This window comes from Botrytis fragariae, assembly GCF_013461495.1.
Source record: "Botrytis fragariae strain BVB16 chromosome Unknown tig00000000, whole genome shotgun sequence".
Classification (NCBI taxonomy): domain Eukaryota; kingdom Fungi; phylum Ascomycota; class Leotiomycetes; order Helotiales; family Sclerotiniaceae; genus Botrytis; species Botrytis fragariae.
In genome coordinates, this window is record NW_023500986.1 from 1276696 (window position 1) to 1296529 (window position 19834).

Genomic DNA, 19834 nt, shown 5'->3' on the forward strand with positions numbered 1-19834 from the left:
GTTTATAGAGCCTCGATGTTTGTATTGTTCAGCCGTTGTGGATTTGGCGATTTAATTGCTTAAGCGAAATTTATTGGTGTGCTTCTGGAATATTTAGTATGAGCCCCTCCCTCCTACTTGTATCGGTAGAAGAAATTACCAAGGTTCACCAGGGGCTCACCAGATAAATTGAATAGCGAATATTGTAATCTGACGGCTTTGGACTACTAAGAATTGCATTCAATACCCAATGCGCAGCACCTGGTGTAAGGAGACATAGTCCTGCGTCTGTTTTGAAACGGAGGAATCACTGCAAGTGCGACAAACTTTTAATGTCACTTGATTGAAGGAATCTAATTTATATTTGCATTCAAAACTAAACATGCTGATTAAACTCTATTCCCAATGAAAGAATTCAAGCAGATGTTAGTGATTAGCGATTATTGCCCGGCTGGAAACTGCAAGAACACCCTTAGGATCCACCTGGATAATAACACGAAGGGTAACTCAGAGCTCTAGTGGATCAATCATGCTTTTCAGTAATTTATTGCAAGCACGTAGAGAATTTGCAGAGGCGGGGGATAGCTGCCACGAGTACTTTCCATGTATATAATTTATATGCTTTTTAGGATTGTCTAACAAGGAACAGATTGTTACCTCTCACCAGGTCGATTGATAAGGTTTTGCGGAATAGAATGGCAACCTTGCGAGAAGCATTAGTTTGATTCATATTGAGCATGCACTCTTTGTTGAGTTTTAAGACATTCCGATAACAAGTCTCTTCTTGGGCAGGGTGTTTTCGAAAGGTTTCTACACATTCGACTCGTAGTCTATTCCTATCTCGAATCAACAATGAATCCAGTTTCATGATTCGAGAGCATGCTCTAGTGGTTCATTTTGGCATTGTTTTTATGATATCCGGGCCTAGAAAGCGTACCACATTGGCAGATACTCAAGAACTACAATTTCCCCCAGGTCGCTAATACAGCATCACCATCAACCAATACACACAGATCCGACTTCCATCATTTGTCAAGAGTCCAGCAAAAAATGGCTACTTTACTTACTGACACTCCACGCCACCGCGAACTCAGCTACAATCGCAATAGCAGATCTTTAACAATCGACTACGATTATAGTCTGCGCCACATAAAAAGCGAGGGAAAGACCTTGGAGTGTATATTAACTCAATATGCCGCCTTCACCGAAACGGCCATTGTCAAAATCCAATTCTCCGAAGCATGGAATATATTTCGCCACAATGTTCCGACTTTCGAGCACACACATACCATTAATTATGGTCCCCTTAATCAGATTGTGAACCAGCAGCGTATTGCAGATGTTGTTCGAGCTCTCAAAGGGTTTCGTCAGTTGAGAAATCTAGAAATTAGTTTGAGTCTCGACATCGAAGACTTCCCCCGAATTGCTTGTGTGGCTCCGTTTTTTGACTTGCGTGGTCGTTGCCAGCAGTGGAGCATGAGGTACAAACTTGGTAGACATGGAAATTATATTTCTATCGGTCCTGGTTCACCGTTCTACACTCGACTCGAACGCCTCAATGATAATAGAATGCATGATTGACATAGTATTTGCTTACAGTTACTTCTCTGGTAAGTAGATGAAGGTTCTTTGGGGGAATAGCTAGTTATAGTCAATTCAATCATTTTTGCAAAACCTATACCTTCAAATCTCAATTTCTGCGAATCCTTCCCAAATAGCCGCATATTTTTTTCGAGCTATGAAATCTAGATGCTACGAAACGTTCAATTTGCCATTTCTTTGTCTTTTTGTGGATTGTGGGATATTTCAAAGACACAATTGTCATCGTCAGGTGAAGTTTCATAGAATTGTAGAGGTTCAAATCTCGAGACATGTCTAGACGTGTCTATGTCAAGTGATATCTCAAGAAAACAACTATACTGATGGCTTCGATAAACCAAGCTGTAAGTTTCTTGAGTACAAAGAGATTCCTCAAGGGCTCATTTTACGACCACCTCATTAGCATCTCTAATAGTCTTGATGTTTCTATAGCCTGACATACACATTAGATATATAAATATAACCCCAGCTCATTCCCAATGATATTCTAACATAGTAAACCTACATCTTATCAACAACAGCGTAACTTCACACCAACAACACCAAAAGACTCGGAAATTGTAGAAACAATCCAAGACGCCCAAATGGCTTCAGGTATTACTTGGCACTCTGAACTTTCATACCATCATGGGACATTAACAATCAACTACGACTACGAGGATTCCGACGTCAAATACCATATTTCTCAGTATGCGCTTATTGCCCGAGAAATCATATTCAACATCTGCTTCCCCGAACCAGATAACGACAATACTGGACTACGAAGAGTCGAGCAAGATCTCTCCGAAATAATTGAAACTCTCAACGACGAATTCGACTTATGTAGAAGCGATGTTATGTTCTGGCTACGCGAATACGATATTTCGCAGATTTCTTGTGCTCTTGAATTTCGTCATCTTAGGGGGCGGACTGTGTTTGAGTACTATGTGAGAGGATATTGTCAAGATACAGTGGATATGGATTCGGATTGATACGCGGAACTGATTGGTAGCCACTGTTCTGACGAAAACTCGACTGATAGCGATAGCGATGGGGAGGTTTGTTATACAAGGGATACGGACTCGGATTAGCATTGGGGGGAAGGATTTTGATATTGGCGGGGTGAATGGTCTTGTGGAGATCTTTTTTTGTTCGGTCTTTCTATGTAGCCAGAAGATTGAAAGAGAATAGAAGAGACAGCTTGGATAATACAAGAATGGTGGTATACATGTTATGGCGTGGTTATTCGGAGACAATGGTAGAATATACAAATCTTTTCATCACTGAAACGGAACCCTCGAGATTTTGCTGAGAGCTACTGCCGTTTTGAAACATACAGTGGTAGTTCATTTCGGTGTGACTTGTGCAAATGTTCTGATGTTTTTCATGTTTTACGCAAAAATTCAGGAATGGAAATATTACAAAAGTTAGAGATGAGTACAAAGGAGGAATACGTAAGAAAATAAATGATAATGTTGGTCACCATGGCAGTCAAGCAATATGAATCACTGAAGTTTCGAGTCTCTCAAGGCACTTCATAAAGAGCAGAAGAGTTATATCATTGGTATGTAACTGGATGTTATTGCCTCAGTAGCTGCCTAATACATGCGATCCCCTATGATAGAATGATGGAATAAGCCAATAGAAAACCATGGTACTAGCACCCGCCTCGCTAAAACCTCTCAGTCCTGCGTAAACCATACACCATGAAGACCCAATAAGATCAAATCTCATATGATATCACTTCGATGGAATGAGTTCTGTCCTGTTCGTGGAAAAAGTTGATCTTGTGTAGACTTTCCCGCTTCCCGAAACACTATGACTGGTTACTGTTCACTCCCTCCGGTCTGTAACCCCTTTCCATCCCCGCCTTCCCTTCCCTTCCCTTTCGACTCTACATCGCCTATTGGTGTAGCTTTCTCTCTACAGCTCGTAGTTGGCGATCAACTTGGGAACCTGCAAGAATCTTTTGGGCTTTTTTATCTTTGATGTTCAATTCAAAAGTCCAATCGATGAATTTGAGGCGATAGATGGAAGATGCAGTGTCAATTTGCTTCCAGTTGAATCGATCAACCGCAAGAACGAAAGAGATCTCCTTTATGTGAGGGAGATTGTTGATCTGTTCAACAACTTGAGCCAAAATATCACATCTGTAGATACCCTGAATATCTTCTTCAGGAGCCTGGAACATCATCTTCAAATGGATGATGTTTGTATCGTTGCCATATCTTGGGATAATTTCGAGCAAACATTCAAATTCATCCTGCTCTTCTCCAGGCAATCTGGTTGTGAAAAAATCGAGTCCAATAGAGAGAGCTGCGTTGCTAGGCGCATATTGTACCATATCATGTACAGGGATATCAGAAACACGATCAGCACGGCGAGTAGCTCTGTTACGGCTGTTGGCGTTTGATTTTGATCCCTTGTAATTGGCCATTTTGAATGACGTAGATTTAGGAATAGGTCTCAGTTGAATTCCGAAAAGTGTAAAAAGTGGTTGCGATGATGAAGTTTGAAAGTATTGTTGAAGGTGTTGTCGGAGGTGTTGTCGAAGGTACTATTGAAAGTAATGTAATGAGAAGAATAATGATGGAGGGAATTTTAGGATCTCTCGAACCTATTTATCATTCCAGAAGAAGACGCTAAAGCCAAATACATGTACATGTTATACTTCACTGCCGTACATGATTCTCTCGGGAACTGATTGTACTGGTGAAGCAGTTCAAGTACTCCGGCCAACGGGCGTAGTTATTAGATACGGCTTTATATCATCCATGTTAAGAGTTATACTTATTACATATATACTCAAAATGAAAATTGTAAGTAACACAGTGAATAGAGAAGAACAAATGGAGCTTTTATGTGAAGATTCATCAATTTGGAGACAGTGGCCTCCCATCTCAAAATTAATCCTTCACTTACATAATTTTAACCGTCCACCGTCACTTGACAGCTTCTTTATAAGAGCTCCATACTATCCCAAAACCATGGAAAGGTCCCAACACAAGCAGAATTCTTGATTCCGATTGTGAGAGAGCTGGGGAAATTCAGATTTTCTGATATCAAGGTGTAGGCAAGGACTATTGATATGAGTTGGTAACATTGTCAGTCAAGCGGATCTGTCTTGAAAACCTGCGAAAACTGTGTATTTTCGAAAGTTCAAGCACGAAGTGCAAGAGGTAATGTGATTCCCTGATTTGAGCAAGTGCATTGTGTCTTCTTGATACCTGTAGTATTCTCACGTGGAGCATATGTCGAGAGCTGTCTAGGTATATCATCTATCAACAAGTTTTGATCACTTTCCCCTTGAGAGTAGTGATAGCCTACATAAATCCTTATGTTTTGAGTTGGTTGTGGGTCCTCATGTTGAGAGATTTGAGCAGGTTGCAGGTTAGAACATAGAGTCGAGCCAAAAACATCAGGACTTGGAGCAGAAAATGGAGTTTTGAGGCTGCTTGGATCGTGTTATGGGCTTGAATCAAGCCTTAAAGATGTTACCTATTTATGTTTAGAAATAGAATGTTAGTTGGGGCTTTATACCCGTTGTAAGAAGTACCAATTATGAGAGTCAATATCTGCCACCTGTCTTGAGAGGGAAGTATGACCCTTCCAAACATTCTTAATCTGACTAGAGATGGTTTTTGGTCTTCTGCAAACCTTCCAAGTCTCCTTCGATAGATTCTATCTTGTCTGAACCAGCCCACTTTAGAGGTATAACTTCCCCAGGATTCAATCATTCCCATTTCGGATATTTCATAAACAAAAACAATGTTTACTTCTGTATCTCGCTAGACACCATATGTCACATAGTACCTTCAGCATTTCTATATACGGACCTAAGTCAAGGAACCAATTTTCCCGTAGAGCGATACCGGGCTTTAAGCGAAGATCTCCCCGCAAAGTACCTCAACTAAATGTATATCAACAACAATTTTATCGCTTTGTTCCGCGGATTAACTTTCATATATTCTCAAAGTTTCACCATACTATGGAGCTTTATTCCTCAATCCTACTTGTATGAACATAGCTTTCAAACGTCAAAACGCGCGAGTTCGTATTCGCACTTGAACTTTTCGAAGCTTGGAATTTATTTGGAAAAGATCAACGTTCGGGGGATGTACATTAAGTTCTCCTTCGTTGTCATCTTCGGCTTTAGATCCATGTTAGAAGCTGAATCTGCATGGTTGCATAAAGTTAGGATCTCTGTAGTACATGTCCAAACAATACTAGGGCGAAAAATGACCAGTCGTCGTAATAGCCAGTCCCACATTTATACGTTCGGCGCATATGATAATCGCCGATAGATATTTCTGATTTCCTTCGCCTTGTAGACTCATAAGCTCTTAATTTACTCTAAAGAAGTATCAATGTAAATAGTGGGCTCTAAAAATGATGTTAGTGAGGTTATTGGCTAAATAGTAAAGACACAGTCTCCATTCGACGGAAGATTCCTGACAAGACCTTAATTGGACCTGCTATCAAGTAGAAAGAGAGAACGATGTTTTCTATTACTCGTCGCCGCTACCACATGGGTTTTCCAAAGTCCTTGGAAATTACTGCAATTGTTGGCCCTTTCGATGGTCTGTGATGAAATGGGGATGAAGACGTATTTTAACCTCAATGTATAAAGGATAACAGATATGATTAGCACTTTCAATTTGTATCGTTCAAACTGAAGAAATTTGAATATTCATCTGCAATGGCTAAACTTCTATTGCTGTCCCTCGCCGCATTGGCTACACTGTCACATGCTCTGACCCCAAACTGTTCTGTGGCAGCAGCTTTTGAGGCGATTGTTCCACCCACTGCTACAGTAGTTTTGGTCCAAGAAGTATCTCAAAATGCCACATTCGCCGTGCCAGTCGCCGACACCGGGTCTCCAACCGACCCGGCACGACTACCTGCTCTCTACGCGGTGCAGATTGAGATGTCCACAGAGTCAGGCACTACTTTCAATTATGGTCTCTTCCTTCCAAAGAACTGGACTGGCCGCTTCTTGTATGTTTATACTTATGGGCCAAATGTACTCCACAAATTCGTATGGTGATTTATTCAAGGGCTTCTGGAAACTCTGGATTTGCTGGAGCTGTCAACTATCTCGAAATGGTATGACTACTACTCGGATCTCATTACTACTCGAATGGCACCACTTGTGTTCTGTTTATCAGATGCTGATGACAGGATATATAGGGTGCTGGTGCCTCTTATGGTTTTGCAGCTATGTCGACTGATACTGGACATGATTCAAGTATATTTGGTAACGATTCTTGGGCCTTTGACCCTGAGTCCGTAACTGACTGGGCTTGGCGTGCCATGCATCTGTCTGTTGTCGCTGCCAAGGAGGTAGTTGAAGTATACTATGGCAAAAATATTACCTATAGTTACTATAACGGCTGCTCTATCGGAGGACGATAAGGATTAAAGGAAGTTGAGGAATACCCAGACGACTTTGATGGTGCATTAGTCGGTGCCCCTGCTTGGTGGACTGTCCATTTACAACTATGGAATGTTCAAACGGCGCTTTACAATTATCCAACAACAGCGGCTGGCTACACCCCCAATCAAATGTTTTCGGTTATCGCCGCTGAGAGTCTTAAACAATGCGATCCTCAAGATGGCGTCACTGACAACATCATTTCCGACCCTCGTGGCTGTCACTTGCTGATCGAAACATTACTCTGTTCTGGAAATAGTACTACTGGCTGTCTAACTCCTGCTCAGCTCGACACTCTGTATCACTATTACAACGACTGGGTCACTGGCAACCAGACGTTCGTCTTCCCTCACTTCGAGATCGGCAGCGAAGGTCTCTGGGGAGGCGGTTCGTCACCCAATCTCGACTAACCACAATATTTTCTTGGCTTAGGAACCAATTTCACTGCTGATGATTGGAATCTCGAATACCTTGTCTGAAGCTCTCAATCCTGGCAATGCTACAGCTGACAATTTCGATCTTTCTCCCTTCTATGAGAAGGGTAGCAAGATTATCCATTACCATGGTATGGCAGATAATTTCATTGCGATCGCCAGCAGTGTATACTTTTACGAACATGTGTTGCGCACTGAGAAATCGCAAGGCGTTGATCTGGATGACTTCCATCGACTTTTCTTGGTTCCAGGAATGGAGTGAGTAAATCTTAATAATCAAATTGTCGAAAATGTTTACACAGAGTATCTAATAATTGGAAAATAGGCATTGCAGTGGAACCCCTTCTACCCAGAACGCTCCTTGGTACATTGGAGGTACTACCCAAGCATGGGTCATTGGCGACGATTTCCCTGGTTATTGAATCCATAGTAAGCGTGGTTTCGACAATGCTCAACATGATGTATTGCTTGCCTTGATCGACTGGGTTGAAAATGATACCGCACCAACTCAAGTTATTGCAACTGAATGGAATGACGAAGCTACATTAGATCACGTCACCAACCAACGACCGATCTGTATGTACCCTCAACAGGCAAAGTACATCGGTACTGGAAACACTAGTGTTGCAACCAACTGGGAATGTCAATCAATTTACTAGAGAACTGGCGCCTTTATCTGTACATAACATCAAGACACCTCTAATCAGGCTAACAAGCTCTTGCTTGCTTTGAAAAAAATGATATTGAATTTCAATTCATGGAACGCATACTGCAAGATTTGGACGCAATAATTATGTAAAATCTCGTGGCCTTACGGTCTAGAAGGGTTATCAAATATGAAATAGATCGGAATTATTGAAGCGGATTAAAGTAACACGAAAAATCAGAAGTTGATAGAAAATAGGGGAATTGAAGTGTTTTTTTGCTTTTCTTCTGTAGTAGCTATTAGCAGTGTTATTCAAATCGAGTGGTATTATACAAGAAGCGGTTCATGGGCCAGCCCCAGAAATTATATACTATAGTAAAACTTGCCGCTGCCACTCAATTCCTCATTATCACTTAACCTGCGATAATCATCGCAAAGGCCAATGGTAAGGTGCGGGTAGATGCATCCTTCACCCCGAAATATCCGCAGTCTATGGAATAGATTCGCTTAAAATCCCCATCTTTCATCACCAGTACATCTCGTCATTGAAATGAGAGCTCAATTTACAATCAATGTCAGAATCAATCTCAACTGCGTTCTCGGCACCGTTCTCAATAATGGCGAAAGTCCAGTGAGGATGGTCCAATCCGTAGATGGCGCTGACGGGCTTCACCTGTTCCCAGTAAATTCTTTGTACAGACAATGAGACTCGAATCGAATCAAGTTGACGGAACTTATTAAGCTCATAGACGACGTTAGCCATGGCCCAATGGCGAGCAGCTTTGGTGTTGTTGTTGATAACATCCATGTGGGGGATTCCAAACGCAATATCGATATGGATATTGGTTGCGTGGCTCGAGTACTTCGGAAGAATCTTGATTAGAGTCTTGGTGAGCTTATTGTGCTGAAATGGAGAATTCAAACCAGCAAAGTCGAGTAAAATATCTAACATCTTATCACTGCCATTAAATTTGAGCCATGGATGGACGGGGATTGCTGCAATCTCCCAATCGTTTTCCTCCTGGAGAGCGAGTTTCGCCAATTGTATTTCCACACGACGAGCTTGAAGGGTACGATGAACCGCTTGCACAATGAAACCGCCAGACATAGTGTTCAACATTTTGCGGTGAAGAAGAGTTTGTCTTGTTTGATTTTGGGTGGATGTCTCGAGAGAAAGATGCGAGGACTTAGCAAATTATGAGAGGTGATAGTAGGTCGAAAGGTGTTTCTTGTAGAAGAGTATTGCTGAGTGGCACTGTTACTAGAAGAGTTCCATTATTAAGTAGCAAGAGAAAGGAGTAGTGTGTTGTAAGAATGATGTAGTCAGCTAGAATTTGACGTCATATTGATCTAATAGGGAAGGGCTAAGATGTTTAAACTAATGGTGTACAATACTGACTGCACGCATAAAAGATGTCAGAAAATTAAAGATCAATCAGCCAACCGTAGCATTTGAAAGGATTGTATCATGCATGTCATTAGTTTCAACCAAATGGCGGTACCTTACGGCACTAGTGAAACGTGTGGTTTGCGAGCGAGCGGTCATGCACCACCGAGAAAAATACATAGAAATTGAATATGCAGTATTACTTGGCTACAACTCCCCAGTATCTAGTCTTAGTACACTTGGACAGTCTACTCGTCAGTATGTTAGACCTCTCCATCATGCAGCAAAATTCAATCAAACAATACAAGAATATTCAGATTGTATGGATTTAACGTGTCAAAGCAAAACAAAAAAAAGCAACGATGGAAGCGAATTCTTTCCACGTGGTCGCTCGCACAGTGGTAAATGATAAACTACAAGAAGCAGCAAAGAATACAGAAAAACACAACTGGCTTTTGAACCAGCACTTTTGGTTCAGCGCTCAGAAATTCTAGACGACTACTCTCGAAAGTGGGCACGAAGAGCATGTAAATGGCACATGAGTAAGATGCCAGCTTTGGATCCAGCCAATAATTTAAACCATCGATTAAAAATATGTCTTTATAAGCTTCACGCCGTGCTCAGGGCCCGACTGCTCCTGTAAGCAAGTCGCGAATAGCATCAAGTGCCACGAGCCTCAATGAAGCAAAAGGACAGCAAGCTAGATTCGAGGAAGGAAATTTAACTTCCATCTGCAGAATCGCGTGGTCTTTCCCCCTCCGCAACAATGCTCAGAAAAACACCTAGGCTTGGCTCGTGAGTGACTGTAATGTATTTACACGAATGAAGAACTTCGGAGAATAGCTAGATGCTTTAACTAATGATTATACCAACACCATGGCGATTTTACGAGTAGCTTGACCATGTCTTGGGGTCTGGAAAGTTGATGTCGTTCAAAAGCAAAAGTGGGTCGCCAGTCTCATTGAGAAATTTGATTGGCAAAGAAAGAACAGCTGCAGCGAAAAGAAGTGCGAACTCTATTTTATACACTTGAAATGATAACGTGATTCCAGAATGTGACCTTTTTTTAGTTCATTAAACTTTTGAACAAATTCTACCTTATAACTAGAAATCCTCCAATTTGAAGCTATCTTGATTGAATGAATCGTTATTGAATTTCGAACTTTCTATTCGATTGAAATTAATGAGGCACAAAAATCACGTCTGTTTGAGGGTAAAGGAGTTGTTAAATCGGATGTATGTATGGTGTTCTACTCTTCGACTCAATATCAAATCGAAAATCATATGATCACGCCACGTGAGGTATCATGACAAACGCATGTGGTTGTAGATGGTCAATTTCTACATTTCAAGGACGGCACTTGTGCTTCTCAGGCCACAATGCCACATGAGATTGCAAACTCTAAATAGACGGTCTTCTGCTTGTAGTTTGGTCATATTACAGCAGCAAGCATAACGAAAGACTTAGTTGCACGAGTAAATTGAATCACAAAGTTGGGTCAGAACATTCAAAGTTGGAAACGGATTGAGATTTAATGCCGCTCCCTTTTGTCTTCCACTAAAACACCCCCTATAAGCAAACACCTCCACCATGGGCCATGCTAATACATATATACAAGACGAATCAGAAACCACTTCCTAAGCCATAGCTTCTCCTCTCAACCCCTACTCATACATCTTATCTACATACGCTTATGCGACGTAGCTGACAAGAGTGTCGAAGTATTGGGCGTAAGCAGCACCGGTAGGTGGCTCGAAAGCGTAGATGTAATCACCCCACCATGGGCCAGCACCCCACCACAAAGCACCCAACCAGTACTCGTTATCGGCAGCTAAAGCATCCAACATACCAGAGATAGCAGATTCACAGTCAGCGTTGACACCACCAGCGAATTCTCCGATAACACCCTTGAGGTTGTTGGTCTTGAGCCATGCAGTAGCATCGGCGATACGCTCAGCACCAATGGTGCTGCTAACACAGGTGGCAGAGGTTCCGGATCCATCAGAGTCGAGGTATTGATGGAATTCGTAGACAAGCTTGTCTTCAGGATCGGTGATGTTCAACATGGAAACAGAGTTTCCAGATGAAACCCAGGTCCAGGCACCAGTGTAAGAAGTTCCTAATTAACATGTTAGTATAGAGCTTTCAAGATTGAAGAGAATTCTAAAGATTGACTTACCCTCAACAAAGATGTATTGGGAGGTTGCACCAGCGCCACGGATAGCGGTAACACAAGCTTGGTTAAGCTCAGCATAGATGGTATCGGTAGGCTCATCGTGGAACTCGTTGTTACAGTCAAAGATGACGTTGGAGTTGTCGGCGAACTCGGTAGCGAGCTTGCCCCAGAAGCCACCGAAGTCGGAGGTGGAAGTGATAATGGCTGAGTCATAACGTCCATAGTTGTGAGCTTCCATAACTGCGCTTGCACCAGCGGCGGTAATGTAATCGATGACCTCCTTGTAGCTAGCAAGGTAAGTGGCGTCGAGGCTAGCGGTGATGCTGCTTTGGGCCATACGCTCCAAAAGGAATGGAACACGGAAAATGTTCATGCCACCATCAATCAAAATCTGAATGGCGGTAGTGTTTGGGAAGGTATAATCTGTCTCAACGACACCTGGGAGGCTGGTTTGACCGAACTCGGCTCCAGACTCGCTGGCACCGATCCATTGCAACTTTCCAGCAGTTGTGCTGCTGGATGCTGCAGCGACGGATGCAGCGCTAGTGGCGACAGCAGCCTTGCTGGAAGAAACGACAGCTGGGGAGGACGAAGCTGGGGTAACAACTGCAGCAGCGGACGAAACGGCGGAAGAGCTAGCAATAACCGGACTAGCGGCTGATGAAGCAACGACAGCGGCAGAAGTCTTGACGGCACTGCTTGATGGTGCAACTGAAGTGGCGGCAACGACAGCGGCAGTGGAAGAAGGAAGGGTGGTTTGAGCTACAACGGCAGCGGAAGTGGTCTCATCGTAATCGGCAACACAGCTATCGTCCTCATCTCTAACAGCTACCGGAGCTGCGAATGCGGTTGCTGTAAGGCCAGCTGCCAAAACAAAGTTTGTGAAACGCATAGCGTAGAATTGAAAAAGAGAGTGACTGAAAAAATGAATGAATGAATGACTTTAGTGAGAGTGGTAAGGAAGAGTAAGAAAAAGGGAAGCGTCAATCGGGAGGAGGAAGTATTTATTGGGAAAGTTAAAGAGATGAAATCTCACGATGCTCCACTTCATCGATTAATTAACCTCATTCCCCCTCTCATTTAGAGTTGTCAACTTATCCTAATGGTAAACAACGCTCCGGACCCTCTCTGTACTTTAATTTCATGACACTTTTCTTTTTCGGGACTCAGCGTTTCGCTCAAATTCTGTAAACAGACGAACAATATGTGATTATGACGCGAATCACTAAATAACTGTCACCAAGGTCGTTAATATGTGATCTGATGTGTTTTGTTTAAACAGGGGACCTAGGAATAATTATCGAATCGCAGTTAACGTTTTATCGCTAAAGGGGTAAAGTGGGGAGAATATTCGGATTTAATATCCGAACGTTTATACATGAAACCTTCTGTATGGATTCTTGTATGTTTGTTTGTTATACCTTGCAAGCATCTACGATGTACCTGTCCCATAGAAAAACATAGGAAACTTTTGATTTGCCACTTTTAAATATCAATAGTCCGGTCATTTCACTCAATCGGTAGTCCCCATGCGGAGAAAAACCTCGAATTATTCCATGTTCCTACAGGGCCATCACGATGAGACCTATTATTCCGGAGCGTACCGAATAATCTCTCAAGTTACAAAGGGCAAAGAAGGCAGCGGTAAAGGATCCTTTGGGAAGTGAGGGGGCTCGGTTAAGATCCTTCAAGTAGCATGGGTGTCAAAAAGCTTGTTTTTCGTGAGATTGGTATTGCTTAATTAATCTATTCTCTCATGGCTGGAACATTCCAAGGTTCCCCTTTTTAATTGATCAATTCGTTGCTGCCATGCCTTTTAGTGAAACGGAAGAGGTGTTTCAAAATTGGGTTTTCGCGGTAGGCCTTTGCACTAGTATCTTGATTACTTTAACCTTGTTGGGGGCTTGAATGGAAATCTACCCCAGATATTGGCATTGTGTCCACAAGGTTGGCTGTGTGATATTACTCATTTGGTATAAACCCTTCTGAATGATAATTTTCAACGCTCGCAGCCCATGAGATTGCCGACTGTCATTCGGAATACGGCACAGAATACATTATCTCGAACCGATACTCTCTGTGTATAGGTATTAGTAGTAATTATGTCTAGATCTTCAGAATCTAAAAAACGAAGACTTTGACATCCTCTCTTTCTCCTTTTCCGTTTCTACTTCCCTTATCCAATCCCACTTGTCAGCTAGAAACAATTTCTTCGCTGCTTTGTCTACACCGAGTGATCTTCCGCCAGACATAAGATCATCTCTATTCAAGTTTTTAAAATCGAAAAACTTTTCTGGCCTATCGTCTCCTACTGCTTTGCCTCCTACAACAAATGCCTTCTTGTTGCTACCATTTGTTGACGGGCTTGGAATCCAGGTTTGATTTGATCTTTCTGTTTTCCAAAATTGGGATTTAATGCCAATGCCACCATCAATACAATCTTTGATGTAGCTCAGAGCAGGAAGTAATTTACTACGTAAACCACAATGGCCATGATTTTTATCAATTTGATAACTTGGACATTCTCGCAATAATGCAATCAGCTGCTCGATATCACCAGTATATGCTTCGGGCCAGATAAATTCAGGGTCGTCGGGGGAGACTGCTTGAAATGGAATGAGCGAGAGAAGGGTTTTTCTCGTCAGAAACTTGACCATTTCACCGAGCTGAAAGGAATCGCAGGCGGCTGACGAATCATAGCCCAATTTACATTGTCGTGTTCGAGATGTGTATAGAGAAAGGAAATGTGTTTGGAGGGAAGATATAGTCAAAATTATCCGTGATCGACGATATGAAAGCTCAGCTGCAAACAATTAGCTATTTTCTGATTGGTAAATCGTGACCTATCAATCACCTTCTAGACCTTCTGGCAGGTCCCACCAAGCCGCTAGAAAGTCAGAATCTGTCTCTTCATATATTGACCAACGAGATGAACCGCGAAGAATGAGTTCCTTCGTCGCTGCGGACAAGCGCAATGCTTGGTTCGTATGGTAGAATATCAGTATCTTCTGTCGCACAACTTCTTCCGTAGTTTTATCGAGAGTTGGTGGGTATCGGAAGTTTGATAATTTTCCTGTGATGTATCGCCCGATCATAGTCATGCAATCATATCTATCTGCCATAACTACCAAGATTGAAATGTAGAGAAGAGTAATGGACTTGCTAGAATGTGCTATGCCATGAATAATCTTGAGCATATCCTTGAAAACTGTCTCCCTCCCCATGGTCCTCGTTGCATCATCTTCATCTGTTATTTGTATTCGAGGGAGTTCTCCTGCTGGTAGCTCTGAGGGATCTTTGCTCGAAAGGGACAACTCTGCAAACCTGGCGGATATAGCCCGACCTTCTCCAAATGTATCTGAACCAAGAAGATGTTCGAAATATTTCGAGTGTTTCTTCAAAGTGTCAAGGCGGACACGGTAGAATACTCGTGCTGAAGGAAACGGCGATTTTGAGATGCGTAGCTTTTGAATCGTCTCGTTCGGTATCGACTTTGTGCAAGCTTTCGTATTTTCAAAGAGAACTTCGAGGATGACATCTCCGCCAGTTCCAATATTGACTATCTTGTGCTCCGCTCCATCGATCTGTATACACTCCGCCGCTTCTATAGGGGCAGCATCGGTGCTCGTAGCCATGTTTCTTATGTTTTATTGTGAACAGGAAACCTGCACTCCTTAGTATCGCTTTTCTGTCGAATTTGCCAGCACCTGTGCGTTTTGCGGAGGAAGTATTGCTAGAGGTTTGCGATCTGTATCCGCCACCCTGTAATTGTTGTGTATTAGGAATTTCGTCCGAACGTGAATTTTGTTCTTGTAACTTCCATGAGCTACATGAAATAGTTATTTCAAGGATATGGCCAGGCCATTGTTCGAATGTTCGAGGGAGTAATGTGTAATGTAATAGATTTGGGGGAAGGGAAATGTAGTGAGTATGTTTTACCAGAAGATTATCAAAGTTGAGGATGTCTATCACATATATCCGAAGTTCAACCGAAAGCAAACACCAAAATGCGCTTACAGGAAGTTGAACAGTGCTTGGATGTGGGGATGCTAGAAAAGTCTCACTATGTTTTTTGACAGTGATACAGTTCCTTTGCTGCCAATACAAAATAGATATAAGATTCAGAAAAGAACTTGGAAAGACTAAGATTATATGAAAACTATGAGACGTTACATTCAAGCCCAAACACAAGTATTAATCTTCTAACACATTCATCAACATCGTCTTTCTCCTATTCAAACATCTCATGTCTAATTGCTATATCATTTGATACGTTTGGCCACAGCTAATTCATCATTCAGCCATCTTTTTGTGGCTTAAGACCTTTGTGCTCCCCTTTCTATTTTATATTGGTGAGTAATTGCTAGTCAGTCTAGAATGCTGAAGCTTTTTGTTGAGCAACGAACTCTTAATCAAAAGAGTCTCTGAGCTTACATTGAACTACTACCATCTCCATATTGCTATCCTTGAGCTCTCGAAGGCAAGCTTGGCCTTTGAATCTCACTTGTCCTTCAGGTAGGTAATGAAGTGGTGATGAAAGACGCTCGAGCTATCACTGCCCATAACTTCCGAGGAAAAGCCGTGTTCCGAGCTTGTAAAACATCCAAAGTATTTTTGTAAAAGTAAACCAAAGTAAATCAAAGTAAACCCTCTGGAATGCTACCAAGACTATTCCTCAATACAAGTTTAGTTGCACATTCAAGTTGTGGCAATAGATAAGTGTCTAGTTCTGCCATGCAGTGTTTGAAACCATGTTTTCAAGCCAGGAACAAACAGAATTACACAGAGAAAAGATGGTCCTTGATAGGCATTCTGGTATTTGACACCTTTGCAATCCTCGTTAGATAATCTCGTTGCATTCTCGTCAACCAAGACCAAAGTTTCATCAGAGGTTATATTTAGAGGTCGGTGTGTATGACTACATTGACTAATCTGCACAGCTTGCTTCCTCTTCATTACTCCGTACTCTCCAAGGAGAGTGGTACACACTGGGGTCATGCCGATGTTTGGCGACAGTTCTGTTCCTTGCCAGTCTGCGTCTTAAATCTGGATGCATTGACTAGAGGATAAATATGTTTAAAATGCTTGCCTTACATTCTATTTCGAGGAGGTGAACCATCTGGCGAGTTGTCGATGTTCAGTGGATGTATAACGTGGTTCAGATGGCTCTCAATTTCGATGCCTTTTCTTTTGTGCCAGAGTTTGTTTTTTGATGTTATTTATATTATTTGTGATATCGGTGAAGCTTTGTGAGATAAGCTATGATCGTTGACCTGACACGAGAGCGAGAGCCCTCGTGACCGTTTGACACATGTTAGTATTGAGTGATCATTTCTGTATTGGCAGAAGTAACTCTATGGATACATTGGTGTCAATCTTTCATCCATGCAATTGAAAGAATAACACAATGTGAAGCTGCGCTCATGTGGAGAGTCGAATATTCGACAAGTCTTGTATTCGGGGTTTGGGGGTTTCGGGGTCGAGGAGTCGAGGTTCACTGTCTGCTGGTATGCTTTGACGGGTTCATGGGTTGGTCAGGAGACTTGTGCGCTTCTCCAATTTCCATTGTACCCCCACGTCTGCTAGGAGGTTTCGAAAAACGCTCGCGAAAGCTTTATCTATAATTATTGGGGCCAGTTTCAACGTCGCCACATCAGACCAGGAATTTGTGAAGAGGACGATGAAGTTCAAAGGCTCACTCATTGAGGCACATCATCTAGGCCCTCGCATCTTAAGTCAGAGACGCAAGACTCATCATCAGCTTGGTCATTTCTTGCATATTTTCCAAGTCGTCAACAAGCAGGATACAACTTCAGCAAGTATCCACGAGTCATGAGCCTCGTACGGATTGATCGTATCTATCATCAGACTATTGCTCCTTTTCCCGACTTATCATATTCACCGCGATCGATATGTATCCTGGATAACAATCGGTATGTCGGCGATCGTGCCATTCACTGCAGGGCAAAATGAAAGGTATTCAATTTTCTAGGAGTTTTGGTCCGAATATTCGTCTGATACGCTCGCTTGTTCCTCGAAAGAGTACGATAATAATTTTGAGTGATTCCAAGGTCTTCTCGATTCAAAAACTTCATTCTCATTTCCCAACAAAGTTTTTAATCTTCGACAACCGCAACGCGCACCAAGCCAGAAGAAGACCTCTTGCTACCAAGATATTTTATTACCATCAATTCAAAGTTACTTCTTACATTACTACAACTTCCTATAGCCTACAGTAAATACCTACAAGCTCAATTTACACCGCTGAGTCGTTACGTAAAAGCCTCTCCAAGATTCCGAAATACGTACAATCCAATTCAGACTCCTCTCTCCAACCTCGCAAAAATCCATAACAAAGATTTTTTTTTCGAATCAATTTGCACGTTGTTCTGGGCTATATATCAACGTTATCAACACGTCTGATTCACACACGAGGTTCTCTGAATCAGTCTTCAAGCTCAATAACCCCATTCTGACTTATCTTTCGTCTCGTAAGTATCTTTCTTGCCTTTATTTCAGGAGAAAAATTTTCCCAACGGCGTTTCTTATCGTCCTTCCAGTGAGATCACCAAGATTATTATACTAATTAAGCTTCCATAGCAACATCAAGATGTATGTCTATAAGGTTTTTCTCTTGTTCCTAATGTTCGTCCTGACTCTTGCTCAAGGTAAGCTTCCATCTTTCCTATATACAGCTTTGTATGCTTTGAACCACAGCCGTTGACATTGATCTAGATACTGTTTCCTCCTCTGCTGCTTCCGCTGGTGTTCTTACCACCGCCCAAACTATTGCTGGCTCGTTCAGTTCAGACCCAAGCTTCATAGTCGGGACTCTCCCCTATCCCTCTGTATCCACTAGTGCTGGCGGGGTTGTCGACCTGGAACGGGCAAAATCAACCGTATACTCTACTTCAATCGTATACGTCTCCTATACCAACGTCGTCGCTACTACTATTCTGCCACAGAGCACAAGCACTGCCGTAGTTACCCTTAACGTCACTTCTACGGCTTCTCTCACGTCTACAATCTTGTCAACTGAACTCTCTACAACCACTGCCGTCGCGACTACGGCTTTTCTCACGTCTACAATCTTAACAACAGAGATATTTTCAGCCACTGCCATTACAACGATCTCAACTCTATCCATGACTTTCGCTGCTGGTCTGTGCCATCTTTCTTCCCAGGATGCCTTAATTCCATGTACTACTGGCGTTATAGCCTCTGCTACATCATCTGCTCCAACTATATCCCCAGCTTCAATCACTTCCCCCGCAATCCGCAATAGACCTAACGGTCTATTCAGATCTCTGGGGTTCCTAAAGCATCGTGCTGTCGGAGCTAATCACCATGTGAAACGAGATCCGGGTTGCAGTGCATGGCAGGCCTCTATTGTAATCACTGCCTTCTTCATTGCTTTCACCTTAGTCTCGATTCTCTGCTTCGCGACAATTATTCGCGAGAAGAGGGAGGAACCGTCTCGGCTTCATGCCTACAAGTGGTGGGTATATGCCGCGCAAGCTGCTTTCTTGGGATTACTGATTTGGTTGCTTATCTGGTCGGCTATGGCGACGGCTGAAAATGGATGTAATTGATTGGATGGATTTTGGGGTAGGGAGGAGTAGATGGTCTATAATGGGGGCGTAGAGCCTATTTTCTGCATGTCCATTGATGGATTTGATTAATAAATTGCTTTTACTGTATAATTGTGGCCCACAGTTGGTCAGATTCATATTATAGAACGCAATGGATTTCTGCCTTTTAATAAGTCATTTTCAAGCATACAAAGCTCTAGCCCCGCAGCTTTTCCAACACCAAGTCGGTTTTCTCGAGGAATGTGTGTCTTCATCGTGCATTAAAGCTGTGCAGCCTCGTGATTTGTGAAATGGCCAAGTCAAATTTTGGGGAAATGTTCATTCGAGAGAATTATTGCCTACTTTGGATGATATTGCTCTGGTTGTTTGTGATTGACTCGGACAATCAAGGACTCGCTATTTTGCATATCAAATGAGAGTGCAATTTCTCTTTTTTGAATTGGATATTCGGAAGTCTATCTTCAACTTAGTTTTAGCAAGGACTTGAATGAAGACTTCTGGATCTGTTGGATTTTCAACATAAAAGTATATGAAACGACATTGAAATGATTAAAGGCTAATAGTTTAACAAATTAAACGATACTATGCAACTGAATAATTGCAGCTC

General features: G+C 42.3%; 7 protein-coding genes across 7 annotated transcripts; 3 read left to right on the forward strand and 4 right to left on the reverse strand.

The window, feature by feature from the left end:
* Positions 1-1029: 1029 nt before the first annotated feature.
* Bfra_006612 (uncharacterized protein) lies at positions 1030-2549 on the forward strand (the record flags this gene model as incomplete). The annotated part of the gene is made up of 2 exons (XM_037336981.1): positions 1030-1511; positions 2075-2549. 2 exons carry the CDS (start codon positions 1030-1032, stop codon positions 2547-2549), a joined length of 957 nt encoding a protein of 318 aa, XP_037198347.1.
* Positions 2550-3460: 911 nt separating this feature from the next.
* Bfra_006613 (uncharacterized protein) lies at positions 3461-3994 on the reverse strand (the record flags this gene model as incomplete). The annotated part of the gene is made up of 1 exon (XM_037336982.1): positions 3461-3994. The coding sequence occupies one exon, from the start codon at positions 3992-3994 to the stop codon at positions 3461-3463; it is 534 nt and encodes a 177-aa protein (XP_037198348.1).
* A 2262-nt stretch (positions 3995-6256) lies between these two features.
* Positions 6257-8084, forward strand: Bfra_006614 (putative feruloyl esterase b precursor protein; the record flags this gene model as incomplete). Its single annotated transcript, XM_037336983.1, has 7 exons — positions 6257-6555; positions 6615-6663; positions 6748-6909; positions 6982-7378; positions 7473-7683; positions 7751-7789; positions 7856-8084. The coding sequence occupies 7 exons, from the start codon at positions 6257-6259 to the stop codon at positions 8082-8084; spliced, it is 1386 nt and encodes a 461-aa protein (XP_037198349.1).
* Positions 8085-8484: 400 nt separating this feature from the next.
* Positions 8485-9191, reverse strand: Bfra_006615 (uncharacterized protein; the record flags this gene model as incomplete). The annotated part of the gene is made up of 2 exons (XM_037336984.1): positions 8485-8561; positions 8639-9191. 2 exons carry the CDS (start codon positions 9189-9191, stop codon positions 8485-8487), a joined length of 630 nt encoding a protein of 209 aa, XP_037198350.1.
* Positions 9192-11150: 1959 nt separating this feature from the next.
* On the reverse strand, positions 11151-12527 carry Bfra_006616 (putative endo-beta glucanase precursor protein; the record flags this gene model as incomplete). Its single annotated transcript, XM_037336985.1, has 2 exons — positions 11151-11578; positions 11639-12527. 2 exons carry the CDS (start codon positions 12525-12527, stop codon positions 11151-11153), a joined length of 1317 nt encoding a protein of 438 aa, XP_037198351.1.
* Positions 12528-13749: 1222 nt separating this feature from the next.
* Bfra_006617 (putative hydroxyproline-rich glycoprotein) lies at positions 13750-15270 on the reverse strand (the record flags this gene model as incomplete). The annotated part of the gene is made up of 2 exons (XM_037336986.1): positions 13750-14438; positions 14490-15270. The coding sequence occupies 2 exons, from the start codon at positions 15268-15270 to the stop codon at positions 13750-13752; spliced, it is 1470 nt and encodes a 489-aa protein (XP_037198352.1).
* A 2975-nt stretch (positions 15271-18245) lies between these two features.
* On the forward strand, positions 18246-19227 carry Bfra_006618 (uncharacterized protein; the record flags this gene model as incomplete). The annotated part of the gene is made up of 2 exons (XM_037336987.1): positions 18246-18303; positions 18371-19227. The coding sequence occupies 2 exons, from the start codon at positions 18246-18248 to the stop codon at positions 19225-19227; spliced, it is 915 nt and encodes a 304-aa protein (XP_037198353.1).
* Between the last annotated feature and the right edge of the window lie 607 nt (positions 19228-19834).